The sequence below is a fragment of the Raphanus sativus genome, chromosome 2 (genome assembly GCF_000801105.2).
Source record: "Raphanus sativus cultivar WK10039 chromosome 2, ASM80110v3, whole genome shotgun sequence".
Lineage (NCBI taxonomy): Eukaryota > Viridiplantae > Streptophyta > Magnoliopsida > Brassicales > Brassicaceae > Raphanus > Raphanus sativus.
In genome coordinates, this window is record NC_079512.1 from 25,563,564 (window position 1) to 25,584,749 (window position 21,186).

At 28.9% G+C, this 21,186-nt stretch overlaps 2 protein-coding genes across 2 annotated transcripts; both read left to right on the top strand.

Moving 5' to 3' along the window:
* Positions 1-3,925: 3,925 nt before the first annotated feature.
* Positions 3,926-8,131, top strand: LOC108832952 (cationic amino acid transporter 6, chloroplastic). Its single transcript, XM_018606404.2, has 3 exons — positions 3,926-5,118; positions 5,216-5,447; positions 6,643-8,131. Exons 1-3 carry the CDS (start codon positions 4,150-4,152, stop codon positions 7,188-7,190), a joined length of 1,749 nt encoding a protein of 582 aa, XP_018461906.2. The 5' UTR covers positions 3,926-4,149; the 3' UTR covers positions 7,191-8,131.
* Positions 8,132-16,714: 8,583 nt separating this feature from the next.
* LOC108832954 (40S ribosomal protein S17-2) lies at positions 16,715-17,674 on the top strand. Its single transcript, XM_018606406.2, has 2 exons — positions 16,715-16,803; positions 17,084-17,674. Exon 2 carries the CDS (start codon positions 17,116-17,118, stop codon positions 17,527-17,529), a length of 414 nt encoding a protein of 137 aa, XP_018461908.2. The 5' UTR covers positions 16,715-16,803; positions 17,084-17,115; the 3' UTR covers positions 17,530-17,674.
* The last annotated feature ends 3,512 nt before the right edge of the window (positions 17,675-21,186 follow it).

The window sequence follows — 21,186 nt, forward strand, 5'->3', positions numbered from 1 at the left end:
TGTTATAGCATTTTTACATTTTTTAATAAAACATATTAAAACTTAGCTATAAATGCATAGTTTTTTGTAATTTTATATTTTCTATATTTTTAAACCAATAAAACTTCACAAAATACAATTAATGTTTTTGAACTTCACAATTTTTTATTATTAGTTGATAAATATTGCATCGAAAATATATAAAATGTATCTTTTTGAAACAAATTTTTTTTTTAGAACATAGATCTTTTAAAAATGGAGGAAGTACATAATACTGAAGTTAACGCCGTTTGTGTTTTTGTTTCTTTAACATTCGTGACGGTTTCATAACCAAGGTGGAGAAGCTCTGAAACAGGAAACGTACGTTTCAACAACCGAGTGCAGGTGTACACTAATACACTATTAGCGTCTTAATTGTTAAATTGGTAGTTCAGTACTGCAAAATCCCTACCAATTTGTAAGAATGTAATTACGAATTGTCAGTCTATAGTAACATCAATGTAAAGTCTAACGGCATTAGTTAAGATACCACTTTTAATGGTCAACAAAATTTGGTTACACGTATAGCTAGTTCTGAAATTATACTTCTAAACTAGTTTAGGATCTGTAAAAGCATTAGCATAATTGGTGGTATATATAAAAGAAATGTATGTAAATGGACCAAACAGATAAGGCATCTTGTGTTAGTAAGCTTTTTAGCCGATGCTTATGAGATTAACGTGAATAAGAACAAATCATCTCTCTTAATTTAATACCCCTAAACATCTATACTATTATTTATAAAGTGATTTTGCTTAGTTGTCATGTTCTCCATGATTTTAGCTAATTTTGCTTATTTGTCATGTTTTTATTAAGTTTAAGCTAAATTATCATTGATTTCTTATTTGTTTTTAGATGAGTCACTAATTTATTAATTTTAAAAAAAGAGCCTTGATGAATCTTGTATATAAGTAAAAACGAATTTTATTTTATTAATATTAAATTTATATAATATATATTAGCTTTTCTTATTTTTCATATTTTATTAGGTTTTAGACTTTTAAATAGGTTATTGATTTATTATTAATTTCTAACTATTCACTAATTTATTAATTTAAATAATACCCTTACTGAATATATATATATATATATATATATATATATAAACGAATTTTATTTTAATGATATAAAGTTTATATGTTATATGCTATATTAAATAATTGATTACAAAATGATATTATAGAATTATCAAAAAAAAATCATGTTCTCCATGATTTTAGCTAATTATGCTTATTTGTCATGTTTTTATTAAGTTTTAAGCTAAATTATCATTGATTTATTATTTGTTTTTTACCTGAGTCACTAATTTATTAATTTAAAAAATAGCCTTGATGAATCTTGTATATAAATAAAAACAAATTTTATTTTATTAATATTAAATTTATATGTTATATTAGCTTTTCTTATTTTTCATATTTTTATTAGATTTCAGACTTTTAGATAGGTTATTGATTTATTATTAGTTTCTAACTATTCACTAATTTATTAATTTAAATAATATCCTTACTGAATTTATATATAAATAAAAAAAAGAATTTTTTTAATGATATAAAATTTTATCTGTTATATGCCAATATACATATATGAAGGATATATCAGGTAGATCCTTTAATATTGTGTGTATATAATATATAATATGTTAATCTAAACCATGGCCAATTAAACAAATACAAATTGTTGTAACTATATATTGAAATTACTGGATCAATACCCTTACTGGATATATATATATATATATATATATATATATAAACGAATTTTATTTTAATGATATAAAGTTTATATGTTATATGCTATATAAATAATTGATTACAAAATGATATTATAGAATTATCAAAAAAAATTCATGTTCTCCATGATTTTAGCTAATTATGCTTATTTGTCATGTTTTTATTAAGTTTAAGCTAAATTATTATTGATTTATTATTTGTTTTTACCTGAGTCACTAATTTATTAATTTAAAAAATAGTCTTGATGAATCTTGTATATAAATAAAAACAAATTTTATTTTATTAATATTAAATTTATATATTATATTAGCTTTTCTTATTTTTCATATTTTTATTAGATTTCAGATTTTTAGATAGGTTATTGATTTATTATTAGTTTCTAACTATTCACTAATTTATTAATTTAAATAATACCCTTACTGAATTTATATATAAATAAAAAAGAATTTTTTTAATGATATAAATTTTATCTGTTATATGCTATATTAAATAATTGATTACAAAATAATATTATAGAATTATCAAAAAAAGATAATTTCTCTCTCTCTATATATATATATATATTTGTGTGTGCCTATCTGGAAACAATATTTTTATTATGAAAGTTTAAAAAGAATTAAGATACAAAACAATTTATAATTAAATATTAGTCAATTAAAAAATATAAATATATTTTCTAAACTACCTCTAAGATATGAGTGTTTTAAAAAAACTTAACACAATAATAAGTATATATTTTGATAAAACAATATCTGACATATAAATATTTTGATGTTTGATTTAACTATTTAAAAACATAATAATAATTTATTATGTTTGTTTTAATTAGATTAATAAGACATAAACTAATTAGTATTTATAAGAAACTTTTAATGCCCGCAGGTGCGGGCAAAACACCTAGTTATCATAAATACAGCAAAACGCCACTATCTTAGGGGGGTGTATTCAATTTAACATTTGATGTGATTTGATTTTTAATGGAGTTTTAGATGATTTTAATAAGTTGCAGGGATTTAGGTGATTGTTGTTAAACTACTCTAGAATATCACCTAAAACTATGGGATTTGAGTTTTAATTTTTTAACTAAGAAACTCCACCCAAACACCCTAAAATCACCTCAAAACTTTAAAACTCCACAACTTAAAATATTTTCAATAACAGTGGATTTCAGAGTATTTTATAAAATGTCAAGTTCAATAACAATGGATTTTAAATGAGTTTTTAAAATTCATGTTTGAATAACAGTGGATTTGTCATTTTAATACAAATCACTTCAAACTCTCGGTTGAACCTTAATCTCTACTAGACCTTGACCCGTCCGACCGGACGGGTGTTTATTTTATATTTTTAGTTTTTTTGTTTATATTAAATGATAAATTTACGATATTTTAAACATAAATTTTAGATTAAAAATAAATTTTGGTAGTAATAATAAAAAGTTAAAATTAAAAATTTAATTAAATATTCAGATATAAAATTTAAATTTTCTAACTAAAATAATATAAAAGCGGGTCATATTTTTTTTAATTTTAAAATCTTAGCATCTCTTATAAACAAATAAAATAAATTTATAAAAATATAAAATATATAAACATATTTAGAACTATAATTTCTGTTAAAATAAATTTATTAAAGAAAATAATCTTGCGATGTTGTTATTTATTTATAGATCCGACCCGTAACTGTATAAATATTTTTTTCACTTTAATTTTTTCTGTGTACTAATGATATAATATATATATGTACATTAAACTCTATAACATTATTGTTAATATTACATTTAAAAAAAAATTATTTATTATGTTAAATAATTATGTTTTATGATTTTAATTGTCTATTATATCACAGTATATCATATAAACAAATCCAATATTTATAACTAATTGAACTTATATTTTGAAACCATTATACTAATAATATATGAATAAATTATTTTATATTATATTTATATGTTATATAAATTGATTATGTTATGTGATTTTAATATTTAATAAGTTAATACAAAATATATAGAGAAATTAATTTTGGTTAATATATGATTAAGGAAATTTATTATTTAAATTAGAAAAAATATTAAATGTTTAAATCTATTATTTAAATTCAAATTAGGAAAATACATTTATTAATCAGAAAAGACAACAATAATTAAGGAATCTAAATCAGAAAAGACAACAATAATTTTGGAAAACACATTAAATAAACTGAAAAAGACAAGCATTAAAATAGGAAAGTTAGTTAATTCTCAGTGGCATGCCATTGTAAATAAAACTGAAAATTAAGGGGTATTTTTTATTGGGTACTTCTCTTTTAATAAGATAGATTACAAAAACCAAACTCTTGTCAAAATCACAAAAATTCCAAGTCCACCAGACGTGACCCGACACGAATCTAGCCGGTGAAAATGGAGGTGACCAGCAGCAGCAATGGCGGCCACTCTTCTTTCTCCAGCTTCCGCGTCTACCTCACCTCTCTCTCCGCCACGCCTTCCCGCTTATCCCGCCGCGCTATCTCCGTCTCCACCTCCTCCGACGAGATGAGCCGCCTCCGTGCCCTCTCCGGCGAGCATATGCGCCGTACTCTCCGGTGGTACGACCTCATCGGCCTCGGTATCGGCGGAATGGTCGGCGCCGGAGTTTTCGTCACCACCGGCCGCGCTAGCCGTCTCTACGCCGGTCCCTCGATCGTCGTCTCCTACGCCGTCGCCGGCCTCTGCGCCCTCCTCTCCGCCTTCTGCTATACAGAGTTCGCCGTACACCTCCCCGTCGCCGGAGGCGCCTTCAGCTACATCCGCGTAACGTTCGGCGAGTTTCCCGCGTTTTTCACCGGGGCGAATCTCATAATGGACTACGTAATGTCAAACGCCGCCGTTTCGAGGAGCTTCACCGCCTACTTAGGACCAGCTTTCGGCGTCTCGACTTCCAAGTGGAGGTTCGTCGTCACCGCCTTACCAGACGGCTTCAACGAGATCGATCCCGTCGCTGTTCTCGTGGTCCTCGCCGTCACCGTCGTCATCAGCTGCAGCACTAGAGAGAGCTCGAAGGTGAACATGATCATGACTGCGTTTCACATCGCATTCATAGTCTTCGTGATCGTTATGGGATTCTTGAAAGGAGACTCGAAGAATCTAATTTTTCCGGCGAAAAAAGAGCATCCGTCGGGGTTTTTCCCGTTCGGCGCGGCGGGAGTTTTCAACGGAGCCGCAATGGTGTACTTGAGCTATATAGGATACGACGCCGTTTCGACCTTGGCGGAAGAAGTAGAAAATCCGGTTAAAGACATACCGGTCGGTGTTTCCGGTTCGGTCGCCATCGTCACGGTTCTTTACTGCCTCATGGCCGTCTCCATGTCAATGCTCCTCCCATACGATCTGGTCCGTAAATTAATGAATTTTATTTATTAAATGGAAATAAAAAAAACGGCACGTTGTTTGACTCGAAGCTTGAAAACGGCGGACATGTGTTACACAGATAGATCCGGAGGCGCCGTTTTCCGCAGCGTTCAGAGGATCTGACGGCTGGGAATGGGTGACGAAAGTGGTGGGGATAGGAGCTAGCTTTGGGATATTGACATCACTTTTGGTGGCTATGTTAGGTCAAGCTCGGTACATGTGTGTCATCGGAAGGTCCAGAGTGGTCCCCGTTTGGTTCGCTAAGATTCATCCCAACACATCTACGCCAGTCAACGCCTCCACTTTTCTAGGTATGTACTGTCTTAAAAACATTTATTTTGTTACTGTCAAAACAATGATGATGCATAATCATATGGTAGTAAATTAGATTTTGTGGAGTTTGGTCTGTAAAGTGAGATTGAGGCAGGCAGTTTAGGTTAAAAGGGGACCCCAACTAGAACCGTTCAGTTGTTTCCATGATCTTTTGTCTTAACTTTGATTTGATGTTTTGACGTTTTCTCAAGATCATACGATCCACGTGATTGCACCATCTATACGTGTCCATTTCATTGTATATTTTGAAAATCAAAACTTTTGGACTCAAACCATTTTTAAATCTTCCCCCTATCGATCTCGATCGTGACAAGTGCTCCTATGTATATTTGTATATTAAAGGTAGGGACGTGGTTTTATTATGGTGTTTGGGCTTTTTTCAAAATTATGACGGAGAGAGCATCTGAGTTCGATGGCTAGATGTCATGTTCTTCCCATTGGTTTCTTTTGCTATGTGAAAAGCTCTGAGTTTTTGGGTCTTCAAAGATTCAGCGGTCTTGATTGTCATATATATATTGGTGGGTCTCTTTGGTCTATGTGTGTTCCCTTAGTGTTCAAAACACATATTCCACTTTTGGTCCTTTTCTTTTTAAGAAATAGATACGATTGTTGGATAGTTGTAGGGAGTTTTCATCCACTGGCCGACCAATCATCGTACCATTACAAAAATAAAAATAAAAATAAAACCGTGGAGATATTACTAGGCATAGTCGGCTGATATTTTAACAAATCACTAGTACAACTTAGCTATGATAAAAAAACAACAACATATAATTACTGATTGTCATGATTTTAAGTGATCAGAGCATTTTTAAGTAAGTGTAGAGCCATACATTTTGATCTATGCATATACTCTTTGTGACAAACATTTGTCTTCTCATTAGTCTAATCATCTAGTCACAACGTGTATCGTTACAATTAAGGCTCAACATCGTCCATCCTTATCCTTACCAATTTTAGCATTCCACTAGCTCACATTTGCTATACGCATCAGCAGCATTAACTTTTGTTTTCTTACTTTGGCAAAAGAAGAGACAATAAAGGAACAAATCCTCCCACCACTCATCTTAAATTTCATTTCCAACTAGACTTTGTCGTCGGTCGAATAATCTATGTTGACAAAAATGTTAACGTTTGTGCTGTTGTTTTTTTTCTTTTTTTTTTCAATATCAGGCATTTTCACGGCGGCTCTTGCCCTCTTCACTGACCTTAACGTCCTCCTAAATCTCGTATCCATCGGAACCCTATTCGTCTTCTACATGGTCGCCAACGCTCTCATTTTCAGGCGTTACGTCCCTGTAGGACCCACTAAGCCATGGCCCACACTCTCTTTTCTCACACTATTCTCTATAACCTCCCTTGTATTCACCCTTATCTGGAAACTTGCGTCACAAGGCAGTCTTAAGGCTTTCATGCTAGGTGCCAGTGCGGTGGTAGCTATAGCCATCGTGCTGATTTTCCAGTGCGTGGTCCCTCAGGCTAATAAACCAGAGTTATGGGGCGTCCCGTTCATGCCGTGGACCCCGTGCGTTTCGATTTTCTTGAACATATTCTTGCTTGGTTCGTTGGACGCACCGTCGTACGTCCGGTTCGGGTTCTTCTCTGGTTTGATCGTTCTTGTATATCTGTTTTATGGTGTTCATGCTACCTCCGACGCAGAAGCGAATGGGTCTTTTGTTGTGAAAGATGGTCAAGTCTTGAAAGAACTAACAGAGGTGTGAAAACTGAAAACCTTTTGGTACGATTCTTTAGAGTTACCTTATGTAATTAAACTCTCTAATTTTTGTAAGGAGGGCATTTTCAAATGATTAATGAAGTTAATTAATTTAAACTTCAGGGAAAATAGATCACTACAAAAGCATGATACAATAGTTTTATAAGACAATGTTAGTTACCAAGAAATTTAAAATGTTTTCATTTTCTTAAGTTTAGTTTTAAAATATTTTAGTTTTAAAATATTTTATTTCTGCAGTTTCTAATCATTTCTTGAATATTCAAACCAGTCCAACTATTTGTTTACCGAACACTTCCAATAATTACGTGAGCAATTTGGGTAATATAATATACATAATAACATTTATATACTTAGAAGTGGGTGACGTTATCCCGAATCTAAAATAAGTGTGTTTAAGTGGGAAACGACGCTACACACCTGCTTATACATATTCTCACGGTCGGTTCTCTCTTGGTGTCTGAATTCCTCATAGGGTCCATTTAAGATTAGAATAGCCTCTTTTTCACGATCTTCATCTTAGAATGAAATTCATTTGCCATATAATATTATAATGGATATATTTTCAGAAAATATGATGCGAATAAGAAGATCTGATTCTATTGGCAACTCATAGATTTGATGTCTTTCTTCACTACAGGCGTCAGTTCAATTCCATTATCAAAAAGTTTGATTCAAATCCAAGTGTCAAATGTCTTCTTTTGAATTTTTCGTTGTCTTAATCGTAAACCTTAATGTTGGATTCTACATAGGATTACCATTATCTTGATCCGTTGAGGATAGCAATGACAACACATTGAGGGCCATAAAAAAGAGTTTAAAGATGGTTTGGATTTAGAATAAGAGTATCATAGTGTTCGAACCAAAACAAAATTTATGTACAATTTAAAGTTAGACTGTGCGAGTTTTTTTAATACTAAAATATTTTAGATCATGCATAAAATTTATCAAAAAATACAATTTGGTGTTATATATTATCTAATTTTATAATAATTTTGTGTGGTTTATAATATTAAACCTATAAAGTTTATAAATTTGTATTTTTGTAACAAAAATTATTTTGAAAACATTATTATGTTACAATACTGATTTACATAATTTTATTTTATTTCTACATTTGAAATATATGTGGTAGTTAAATTAGTTGAACCTACGAAATAGAAAATTTGGTATATAGTAATTAATTAAACCAATTTAGTATAGACGTTTAAATAATAAACCAATTTTTTAACTATTTTGTAACAAAATTTATTTTGAAAACATTATTAAGTAACAATACTGATTTACATAATTTTTTATTAATTTGAAATATATTTGAAAATTAAATTAAGTTGAACCTACATAATAGATAATTTGATATATAGTGATTAATTAAACTACTTTAGTATATATGTTTAAAAGCCAAATTACTTTTTTAACTCAGGAAAATACACAAACTTTAATAACATTAGACTAAAGTCTTATATATACGATATGAATAAATATCAACGGTTTCATCTATGAACAGAGGTGTAAATTAATTTTATTACTTCGTAAAAACATTTAAAGGTATAACTTCTAAGTGGTCTAAATTAAAAAGAATCACATATAAAATAAGTCATAATTTATGTGATAAATAGTTAAGATACTTTTTATTTTTAAATTAGAAAAGGAAATTAATATTTCTTTTAAGAAACATCTTTTAAAATGTTTCTTAATTTGATTTTGAAAGTAAAATCAATTTAAAATTGTTCTTATCATTAAAATATTATTAAGAGTATTTATTTAGTTATTAAATTTTACTTACAATCAAAACTAAACTAAAATTTAGTTTCTAATTATACTTTGTGATAATTAAAATTTCAATTAAATTATTTCGAAAATATATTTTAAAAAGATTCTAAAAGATATTTGAAAGATTTTTAGGCATTTATTTAAGATATTTATTATTATTACATATAAAAATAAAGATAGTAAAAGATATTATAATTGAGTTATGTAAAATTTAATAAATTTTCGAGGGATAGTCCAAATAAAAAAAATCACACATGAAAGAAGTCATGACTTCTATTTTAATAGATTAGATTTTTAAAATAAAACTATAGCGTAATCGTGATTCACTACGTTGTAATAGCGCATAAGACCACAAAAATTGTAATCTCCTTTAAAACCATTCAAGGCAAGTTGTGCAGAAAGCTAATGAGTACACTAAACCATATCCAAAGATAGGTGTAGTCTAATCTAACTGCTTTACTTTCATTACACTTTTTTTTTCATCAACCACAGTGTCCGGCGATCGAGGTCAACCAACTATTCTATGGGTCTCAAAAATACATTGTTAAATTATTTGGAGGTCTGAGAATCGAACTGCGGGTTCACCGTATTGGGGTTATTGGTTCATCACACATTTTTTAAACTTCTCAAAAGCTTTGACATTCGATTTACGAATCATTGTGATCTTTAGATATAAGGCTCTCCAACAAAATCATAAGAGGAAAATAAAAAGAAGAATAAGACAACTATCGATTAGATTATAATCAAACAGTGAAATCTTAGGCAACTTGCAATACCTTCCACATTTTATCATCCATAAAGTAAAAATTAAAGTAAAGCATTCCATTCGAGATGTGTAAATCTTGTTAGTCTTACACATTGTTCAATATTCCTAATCATTCAGCATGGAATCACAAACTATTCGTTCTTAATATTTAATATTATAATAGTTTGGATCTTGATTTTGGTCAATAACCCTACACAATATAACATTGTTCCTTTTTATTTTACCGATTTGGATCGAAACTTCAACTTCTTTGATTTTCTGCTCTGTCGCGACAAAGAGATAATGTCCCCGATATTCCTTGTAAAGCTGACAAATCCGTGGATAATTGTCTCAAGTTCATTGTAAGAAATCTCAAAGCCTTGAAGGTAATTTTTTATCAGTTTAATGTTTTTTCCATTGATTTTTTATGTTTATCAGTTGTGTTTTTTATCAGAAAAAATAGTGAGAAATACGGATGATGTAGACTTATTAGTTGTTATGGAGGTGCTTAATTCAATAATCCAAAAGAACGTGGGGATGGCTTGATCATAGAGGGAGATGGTGATTTCGAAAATTTTGAAGATTTTTTACAAAGATAATGTTTCAAATGTCATATTAGCTTACCCAAAGAGAGAAAATAAAGAAATGTAAATTGATACACATTAAACTTGGTTTTGGACTTCTGAGGATTCTGTGGACACTTTTGAGTTGATGATAAATGGAGGAAGACCTATTCGTGGAATGTGTGTTAAATACAATGATGATAAGCGGAGGAAGACCTACATGTGTGGGATGTGGGTTAATTATTCTTTTTAACTATCTTATCTTGTCAATCTGTGTGTGTTGTGTTGTTTTTCAATGAGTGTTTAGTTTTTGTTCTCTAAAATGTTGTTGTTTGAGTAATTGTGTGTGCTATTGTTATTGAATAAAATGTTGCGTTTATAACCATGGAAAGCTTTGAGAATATAAGAAAATAATGGAAATCAACTTTATTATCATTATTTTTGTTGTTTTTTTTTGTTTTTGATTAAATTTTCATGATGTTGCTAATTACTCATTATTATTTGTTTTGTTAAAAGGCTTGAAATCAACTTTATTAAAATTATCGTTCTCACAAGCACGATCTTAATTACTTATTTTCAAAAAAGTTACATAAAATATTATTATTTTAAAGTAAAGTCGATATGTATTAAAAAGTCGATGTGTATATTGAATATTCAATCACATGACAACAATATATGTATGTATATTATCCCACTTTATTGGAGCATTCTAAATTCTTTTTCTGCTACATTTCAAATTGTAAAATTATGTACAATTTTGTACAATCTCCACGGACAGTAATAAAATGTTGTACCTCTTTGTGGAAAATTATGCTTAAGTGTTTGTTGTGTTTTGTCATGATAAATGAGGAATAAATACGGTCTTTGATGCTATGTATGAATCTTTAGCAACTAATATCGTAATACAATCTTTTTGTATATTATAGAAAACAGGAAGAACACTAAATTGAAGTGGGTCATATGACCATGTGAAATAATGAAAAGTATGAAGAAGTACATGGGAGGGAGCACGCTTGGTCCTAGCTTCCTCTTATTAATAGTTACATCTGCACTTAATAATTTCTTATGTTTGACCAAAAAAAAAAATTTCTTATGTCAAACATTCACAACTAAACTTTTATTCGTGATTTTTAGTACTGTGATTCCACAATTTTGTGAGGAAGAATGTCGTTAAGTTTAAAATTTTAAAAGATATGAAAGTTGAATATTATATAATGATTCGTTTTGTATGCCATAGGCCAAAGAAATAAACTTTACCAAATTATTTTGCAATCAAATCACACAAAAATTATTTTTTTGTAAAATAAAAAGTTCGTAAAAAATATTTAAATTATTTGTTATGATTTGATCTTAACTCGTAAAACTGTAACACACTAAAATATAAAATTTACTGATATTTTTCAATCAGAAAGACTATTTTACAATTTTAAAATAAATAATAATTTATAAAGAGTTGCCAAAAGCTACTAGTAGTGATTTGATCAAAAAAAGAATATGTTTTTTAGACGAAAAGAGAATATGTTTTTATCATAACATTTTGTACATATTCCAAAATCTTTTAAATGTAGGCATGATCAAGTTTTTGTTTGAAGAATTATTTTTTAAATGCGATTGGTCCAAGATCGAGAAAGCCTACAATTTTTCAGCTTATATGAATATCCAATCATATGACAACAATAAATGTCTGTGTTTTATTCCACTTTATTGGAGCATTCTAAACTATTTTTTCCATTACATTTCAAATTGTAAAATTATGTACAATTTGTGTACAATCTCTGCACACATCAATAAATTAACAAACTTTAGAGATGATTCCTTTTAGAAAAATAGGAATGGTTATGAAGAAAAAAATAGATTTGGATACTACTTTTATCGAAATTGAGATCGATCATATATACACAAAATTCAATAAACACTCCTCACTTGTTGAGTATAATTGTACTCGGTAGAACTTAACACAAATTACATAGTAGGTGAGTTGTTGATAGGGATTGGACGTGTCCTAGAGATGTGTGAGTACATATCATCATCGTTCTGTAAATATAATGATCATCTTCATAACTTCTTTCGCTCATCACTTTCCTTCTCCCTCTCCAAATATAAAAAATGAGCGATGTAACTCCCTCTTCCTTGATCTATGTTACAGCTTTATGGGAGGGACCGCGCTTGGTCCTAGCTTCTTCTTATTAATAATTACATCTGCACTTGTTAATTTCTTATGTCAAATATTCACAACTAAACTTTTATTCGTGATTTTTAGTACTGTGATTCCACAAATTTTGTGAGAAAGAATGTCGTTAAGTTTAAAATTTTAAACGATATGAAAGTTGAATATTATATACTGATTTGTTTTGTATGCCATAAGCCAAAAAAATAAACTTTACCAAATTATTTTGCAATCAAATCACACAAATTTTTTTTTTTGTAAAATAAAAGTTCGTACAAGATACTTAAATTATTTGTTATGATTTGATCTTAACTCGTAAAAACTATAACACACCAAAATATAAAATTTACTGATATTTTTCAATCAAAAAGACTATTTTACAATTTTAGAATAAATAATCTTATTATATAAAGCTTGGTTCTTCAAAGTTACTAATTAACATGATTGCGACACGTGTCAATAAAAATCTAAGATGGTGACATGTGTCAAAAATATGACTTATTATATAAAGCTTGGTTCTTCAAAGTTATTAATTAACATGATTGTAACACGTGTCAATAAAAATCTAAGATGGTGACATGTGTCAAAAATATGATATAATTCTCTTTTGTTTATTATTTAATAGAGATTTAAAAAAAGAAATGTCTTTTAAAAAAGGAAAGTTTCTAAACAATTACTATTAAATAATTTTTATAATTACTTTTCACTATTAAATAAAATTTTGGAATTATTTCTTCAATATTATTTTTAGTATATATATTTTGAATCATTATATATTTTAGAAAATGAAAATTACTATTACATAGTCTTTTAAAATTCTATATTATAAAATATTTGATAGTAATTTCTTTTTTTTAAAAGACTAAACAAAAATAATAATTGCAAAAAGGTATTAGAAAGTTAATTCTTTTTAAAAAAAAATTATAATGTTTATTCTTAAACTCACTAAAGATATAAAATTATAAAAGATAAATTCAACTTTTTAAAAAAATGTTAAACAAACGAATTGTAAAATCCCACAATTTCAATTATTTAATAAAAAACACAGAGAAAAACTAACTTTATAATAAATATTATTCCTTTTTAAAAGTCTAATTTAAAGAAAATTGTAAAAGTACTCTTATTATTTTCTTATAAGTAAATAATTTTCCTTTCTAATAGATAATTGTATGTTAAAAATTATGACCAAAAATAGCTACAAACATTTCACATCTATATTTAGGTTTAAGCTTCCACATATTATTTTTACAAAACACAATAGTATTTACATGAAACGTATTACCTGAGTATTTTCTTTTAATTTATTGATACAACTCAACATTTTATTATCATTATTACATTTTATTATAACATAACTTTCAATTTTGATGTTGTTGTTTACATCATATATTAAACAGATATTTTTCTATTAAAAATAAAATAGTTGCATAAAAATCATAAGGAAAAACTAATAAAATAATTAGTTTTCCTTTTTTTTAAAAAAAGTATAAATAAAAATGTAAAGGTAAAGTAATTTTATTTTTTTATAATTAACTAAATTTATTTTTTAATAATTCTGTGTTAAGAAAATATAAAGAAAAAATAACTTAAAACATTTCACCTGATATGATTGCGACATGTGTCAATTACTAAAAAATTAGATTTTGAATGTATCAATCAAAACTGACATTATGTGAAAATAACTTTTTCATAAAATCTTAAATAAAAGAGATTTCTAAAAAAAATTATTTTCTAATCTTAACCAATTAAGATTTTTTTTCTTTTTCTTTTAAATTCTAACCGGAGAGAATTGTAAAATAATAATAGTAATTTTTAATTTAAAAAATTTAATGATAAACATGATACTAACAATTATTTAATTAACAATACAAATTGAAAAAAAAAAACATTAGTGATATTGAAAAAAAAACGAATTTTGAAAATGCCATCTTTTAAAAATAATTAATATTAACTTGATGTAATTATTTGATAGAAATTTTGTTTTTATAAATCCTAGATGAAATATAATTGTAAAAGATTAAGTAATATTAATTTCCTTTTATAAAATCCTAAAGCTGTATTTTTTCTAAAATAAATCCTAAACAAAATAAATTTGTATCATATTTCTAAGTCCTAACCAAAAGAGAATTGTAAAAAAAAATATTTTATAATATTTAAAGAGAGTATGTGATGATGAACATAATATTAAAAATTCTTTGATTAACGAAAGAAGTGTAAAAGTGGTATTGATACAAATTGTTAATAAAAGCAATTTTAAGATTATTTATTAATAACTAGAAATAATTATTTGATAGCAATTTTGTTTCTGAAATTCTAAAGAGAATATAATTGTAATAGGTTATATGACAAATTTTCCTTTTCTAAAATCTTAAAAAATGTAAAAGAGTATTTATATTTTTTATTTAATTTATTAATTTTAATTAAATAGGAGATTTTTTTTAAAAAAAATTCCTTTTTTAAAATCCTAGCAAAATAAACTTTTTAAAACTTATTTAATAAAGCATTAAGTTAGTACATAAGAACATGTATAATATTGTTTTTGACTCGATTGGTGTATTTGACTTTGATTTCTTTTTACCTTTCATTCAATTTCTTATTTTGGGTTGTGTTGAGTTTAAACGTTTAGGTATAGTATATTCTTTAATCCTAATTACAAAATTTACAACATTGATCTATGAATAATGATTATAAAATACAAATACTAACTTGAACTTATGTGTGAAAAAGAGTTTTAAATTATAAAATAAATCTCACACAACATATGCAGAAAAATCATAAAACTATAATAAAATGATTTTTATTATGTTTTTATTAAACTAAAACATCAAACAAAACATTAAACAAAACCCGTTGCAACGCAACGGGCTCATATCTAGTAATTTATAAAGAGTTGTCAAAAGCTACTAGTATTGATTTGATAAAAAAAAGAATATGTTTTTTAGACCAAAAGAGAATATGCTTTTTATCATAACATTTTGTACATATTACAAAAATATAACATAGTCATATTCAGAAGAAGTAAAATAATGAAAATTCCAAAATCTCTTAAATGTAGGCATAATCAAGTTTTTGTTTGAAGAATTATTTCTAAAAAATATTAATAGAAAATTTGGATTTAAGTTAAGGAAAACTTAACAAGTAGGTATCAATATACCATACAATTTGTTTTTAAATATATGCCACATTGTAACCTTTTGCATTAATGGTGTCCTAAGGCAATGCTTCAAAAATTCCTTAATAAGCACGGCTCTGATGATTCATACACAACACAATAGAAAAATTAACAAACTTTAGAGATGATTCCTTTTAGAAAAATAGGAGTGGTTATGAAGAAGAAAATCATGATAATATTGTATATAATATCTATTAGCACATCAACTCTAATTAATAGAATCTCAGATAAGCATATCATAAATCATGATAATATTGTATATAATAGCGACAGGGGATCGAATGTTGAGATGGAATGAGAATAGTGATACGTCCTGCATACTATGCAAAGAGCCGTTGGACACTTTAAATCACCTATTCTTTGAATGCTCCTATTCTGCGCAAGTTTGAGAGGTTCTCATGAAGGGTGTACTAAAAGACCAATACACTGTAAATTGGGATGCATTGGTTGGTCTCGTTACAGGATCGACGAGTTGGAGTAAGACAAAGCTCTTTATCGCAAGATACATGTTCCAGTCAACTATACACATGGTTTAAAGGGAACGAAATAGAAGAAGGCATGGAGAAACAATAGCACCTGCTCCACTTTTGATCATAAGATTGGATAAAAATATGAAGAACCAATTCACGGTTATTCGAAGAAGGGGAGGGAAGGAACATGGAGATGGAATGGCTTTTTGGTTTGCTTCTAGATAAGAAAAGTTTCTTTGCTATAGTTCTTTATAGTTTTTGAAAAACAGATTAACAAAATGTAAAAAGGTCTTTTTCTTTTAAATAAAATTTAACATTTTATTCAAAAAAAAAATATTGTATATAATATCTATTAGCACATCAACTCTAAGTAATATCCTATTTGATTAAATATTTAAAAACTGTACACACCTAAAGCAACAAGCTCTCCTTTTTAACCTTGTAATAACTTCCTTGAACTATCGCATAAAACGTAAACTGTAACATTGCGTTACATGAACAAACTGTTGAAAAGCCCACTAATAGGATCTCAGATAAGCATTATTGATTTAGACGCAGGCCTAATAAAAAATGGGCCTCATGCTAGAGTCTGTATATATAGGAAAAATGTTAAACCCTAACGCGAACCTATATATATATATATTTATAATAAAACCCAACATCCCTCCTCCTCCGTCTTTGTTTCCTCATCATTTTTTGCCGCCGCCTTCAGGTACGATCTGTTTAACCCCTAGAAACTGTGTCATTCTCGAGGAACACATAGGAATCTACATAAGCATGTCACTCACTCTGTATTAGATCTGTATTCATTCCTCATTACTGTTTTTTTAGTGAAAAGTGTATAATGATAGTCTCAGGTTTTTCTAGATTAGTGAACTTGATTTTGTCTCATTTTCGTAACTTCAACTTAGTCGATGTATCAATGGCTTAGATTTTTGATCAGTGTTCATATATTCATTATACGATTAAATGTTGTTTTTTGCTCTTATCAGGTAAAGTCAAACAGGTAAACTAAACTTAAAAGATGGGGCGTGTCCGAACCAAGACCGTGAAGAAATCATCACGTCAAGTGATCGAGAAGTACTACTCTCGCATGACGCTCGACTTCCACACCAACAAGAAGATCCTCGAAGAAGTAGCCATCATCCCTTCTAAGCGTCTCCGCAACAAGATTGCTGGGTTCTCCACTCATCTCATGAAGAGGATCCAGAAGGGACCGGTCCGCGGCATCTCGCTCAAGCTTCAAGAGGAGGAGCGTGAGCGCCGCATGGACTTTGTGCCCGATGAGTCTGCTATCAAGACCGATGAGATCAAGGTCGACAAGGAGACTCTTGAGATGCTTGCTTCCCTTGGTATGTCTGACGTTGCTGGCGTCTCTGTGGTTGAGCCTCTGACTGTGGCTCCTGCTTTTGGTGGCAGGCCACAAAGAAGGTTCTAAAGGAGTTTATTATCACTATTATGAGTCAATCAAAGAGAAACCTGCTGTTCTTATAGTGTTTATTGTTTCTTTTGATTCGAGATTTTTATGTCCCAAGCTGAAAGTGAGACTACTTTTCTACTATATGAGTTTTTGAGTTTTTGTTGATCGTTTGTTAAGAGACAACTTGAAATTGCACAACTTGAGATTGTTCAATCAAATTGATAATTTAACGTATATACTGATTAACGTTTTAGTAACTAAAACGAGAATCGAGGGGGCTTGTTGATGCTCTCAGTGAAAGCCTCTTCTACTATCAATCGAAGCGGTGGAAGCAGGCTTGATTCTTAATATCATGATATTGGAAGCGCGGTTGACGGTTCACTGTTCCGGTGGTGACGTTGCAGAAGACGTTACCACCTGATTGAAAGCTCGAATTCGGATTTCTTGTTTTACAAGTTGTAACAACCTTAGTATAAAACAATATAGTTTCTTTGTTTGAAAATTTTCAATTCTATCCCAAGCTTTTTCTATATTATTTTTCATATTTACCATTAATAAATTATTATTTTTGTAAATACCATAAATTTGTGATAAAATAATACGGAGTTAATTTTCTAAATATTTATAAAACATTTATAAATCCAATTCAACCCTTTAATACTAAACTCTAAACACTAAGCATTATAAGCAGTGTTTTGAAATCCGATCCAGATCCGCGGTTGAATTGGTAAACCCGGTGACCAGAGATAAATCGATTTGGGTTTTGTGAAAAAAAACAAAATTTAAAAACCCGTAAAAACCCAACAAAACTCGAAACCCGATACCGGTTAACCACTGGTTGAACCAATAGATAACTTTTATATTTTTTAAGTTTTAATTATGTTTTTAGATTATGTTTTATATTCTAAAATTTCAATTAAAAAGTTAGGTTTCTTTCAGTTTTTTTGCCATCTTCTTCTTCCTCTAGTGACTTCTAGTAATTTTGTATCTTTTTTTTTGCTTATTTTGTTTATTATAAACCTGTAATACTAGGTTTTACGTGTTCTAAGTCTTGTGTATATTGTTTTGTTGATAAATTTTAAAATTTAGATTAAATTTTCTGATTTTTAATCATATATAAAGCCAATTACACTATTTTATTTGTGATTTTAGATTTCGATGAAGATTTTACTATGTCACCGGAAAAAATTAAGTGAACTATGGTATAGAGAACCAAAATTAGTTGATGTGATTTGGTGTTAGTTTATTTTTGTTATTGACAATTTATTACAATGATGTTTTACTTTTGGTTTATTTTGGATTTGAAATTTAATTTATTATTCACATTAGACAAAAATATTTATGAATTTTATTATTGATTTTTTTAGATGTCATAACTCTTAACTAGTCACAAAATTTTTTAAATAGTCTAAACTGTTTTTAATATTTTGTATATCAAATAAAAATAAAATATAAAAAGTAAAGTTAAGCATTTTCTATTTTTTATTAAACATAAAATATTTACATATCCAAACTATTTTTTTATGTTTTAATTTTTTTAGAAAATACTAACTTTAGTTTCAATATTTTATTTTTCATAGCTAATATATTATTATATAATAAAACTAATTCATTTATTAATCCGTTCACCCGTGGTCGATCCAATGATCCAGTGACCAAATAAATCATCTGGTTTAGTGTCCGGGTCGATTTTTCAGAACATTGATTAAAAGCTAAACCTAAATGTTAATATATTTTGTTTGTTTTTGTCTTCTTCTTTTTTTTTATTCAACTTGTATATACAGTCATTTAAATATAAACAAAATGTAATTTATATTCATTTTTTTTTAAAATGTATATCTCACTGAGTCTTAAAATCTATTAGGACAAATTTCATTGTCTTAACAATACATGTTTTGACAGTTGTTTGCGTCTAGTTTAATATATTCAAATTTAAATCTTGTAATGAAAAATATTTTTATAAAGTGTTTTATTTACTACTATAGTTTTGAAGATATGCAAATCTGACAAAAAAACAAAATAATTTAGTGTGGATTCTTAATAAAACAGTAGTTTGAACTCTTCATGAACCAATCCATGCCTTAAAACATATTTATAATTTTATAAATACTGAATATAAACCTTTAGCCAATACGTTGCATGATACGTTAAGTAAATCATACTCCCTCCGTTTCATAATAATTGATGTTTTAGAAGGATAATTTTGTTTCAAATTAGATGAAGTTTTGAGATTTTAAAGTTACTTTAACTTTATTGGAAGCTGTTCAACCAATTAGATTTTACAGTCTTTTTTTATTATTGGTTAATTGATTTTAAAATTATATCTTTAAAATATTTTTTATTTAAAAATACAATTTTCTTAATCTTTGTGCACTATGGTAAAACATCAAGTATTATGAAACGGATGGAATATCAAATACTAGTATAAAATGTGGTTCGTAAACGTACGTTTCGCAAGTCACATGTTATAATGCTTGTATAGCAAACAAACATTCATGCACCAAATAAATCATATTGTCGGAAGACGTATAATTGTCATCCATCTTTGTTAAAGTTAGGATAAGAACAAAATAAACAATTGATTAATAATTAACCAATCATGTCATTTATTATCTTTTTTTTTTTTGTCAAACCAGAACTTCCATTCAAAATAAAACTCCAAATCCATATTACATAACTAAACGAGCTAGGCTTGCTCTTGCCAAAGAGTCTGCCTGAGTGTTTTCAAGACGAGGAATAAAAGAGTAGGAAATTGGACAGAAGAGAGTGGCAAGGTTCCTTATATCAGTAAGGATACCTGCAATCTCATTCATATCCCGCCCTTCACAAAGGGTAGTAACGAGGACCTGTGAGTCCGAGAAAATATGGAGGCTTGGGAGGAGTAGATCTTTCGCCTGCTTGAGAGCATTTCTTAGCGCAAGCGCTTCTGCAATAAGTGCTGATCCAACATGGGTTCTGTTTGAAGAACCCCGACATATCACAGCACCTTCTCTGTTCTTGATGATCCATCCCATACCTCCTGATCTTGAGGATTCCTGCCAAGCCCCATCAATCCAACATAAGTAAGGGCTGAGTTTCTGTGAGCTACCTGATGGAAGCTTCAACTGCAACGTCTTCTTTCCTAAATTTGCATCCTCCCAAGCTCGGGCTTCTGCTATTGCCTTTGATATGATATCTTCCACCTGATACACTTTCCCTTCAAAAACTAGCTTATTTCTTGCTGTCCACAAATTCCACAAGAACCAGGGTACAAGTGGAGATGAGATCACTCCTAAAGGGGGAAGGCCTGCTCGGTGCACTTGAGAAGAATACCAGTCTGAGAATAACAGGCTAGGAGCCTGATTTGCGGTTGGAGGTAAGAGAGGGACTTGTGACCAGAACTGGACTGCAAAAGGACAGGAGGTGAATAAATGTGAAATAGATTCCAACTCTCCACATCTTTTGCAATTCAGTGCTGATTGTATTCCTCTTATCGCTAGTAGAGAACCCACTGGAATCGCCTCTTTCAGCACTCTCCACAGGAAGTGTTGTATCTTTGGTGGTACCTTTAAATTCCACACTTCCTTTTTCCAATCAAACTGGTTCGGTTGTACCAGTTCCTCTTCAAAGAGCTTCCTATACCCTGATTTAGCTGAATAAATTCCTGATGCATCAGGTAACCAGACTTGTCTATCC

Bases quoted from the DNA above. Each gene is read 5' to 3' on its own strand.
- LOC108832952 (XM_018606404.2), top strand. From the start codon at position 4,150: ATGGAGGTGACCAGCAGCAGCAATGGCGGCCACTCTTCTTTCTCCAGC. The intron at 5,119-5,215 runs GTCCGTAAATTA...TGTGTTACACAG, and splicing joins TGCTCCTCCCATACGATCTG to ATAGATCCGGAGGCGCCGTT. The intron at 5,448-6,642 runs GTATGTACTGTC...TTTCAATATCAG, and splicing joins CAACGCCTCCACTTTTCTAG to GCATTTTCACGGCGGCTCTT.
- LOC108832954 (XM_018606406.2), top strand. From the start codon at position 17,116: ATGGGGCGTGTCCGAACCAAGACCGTGAAGAAATCATCACGTCAAGTG.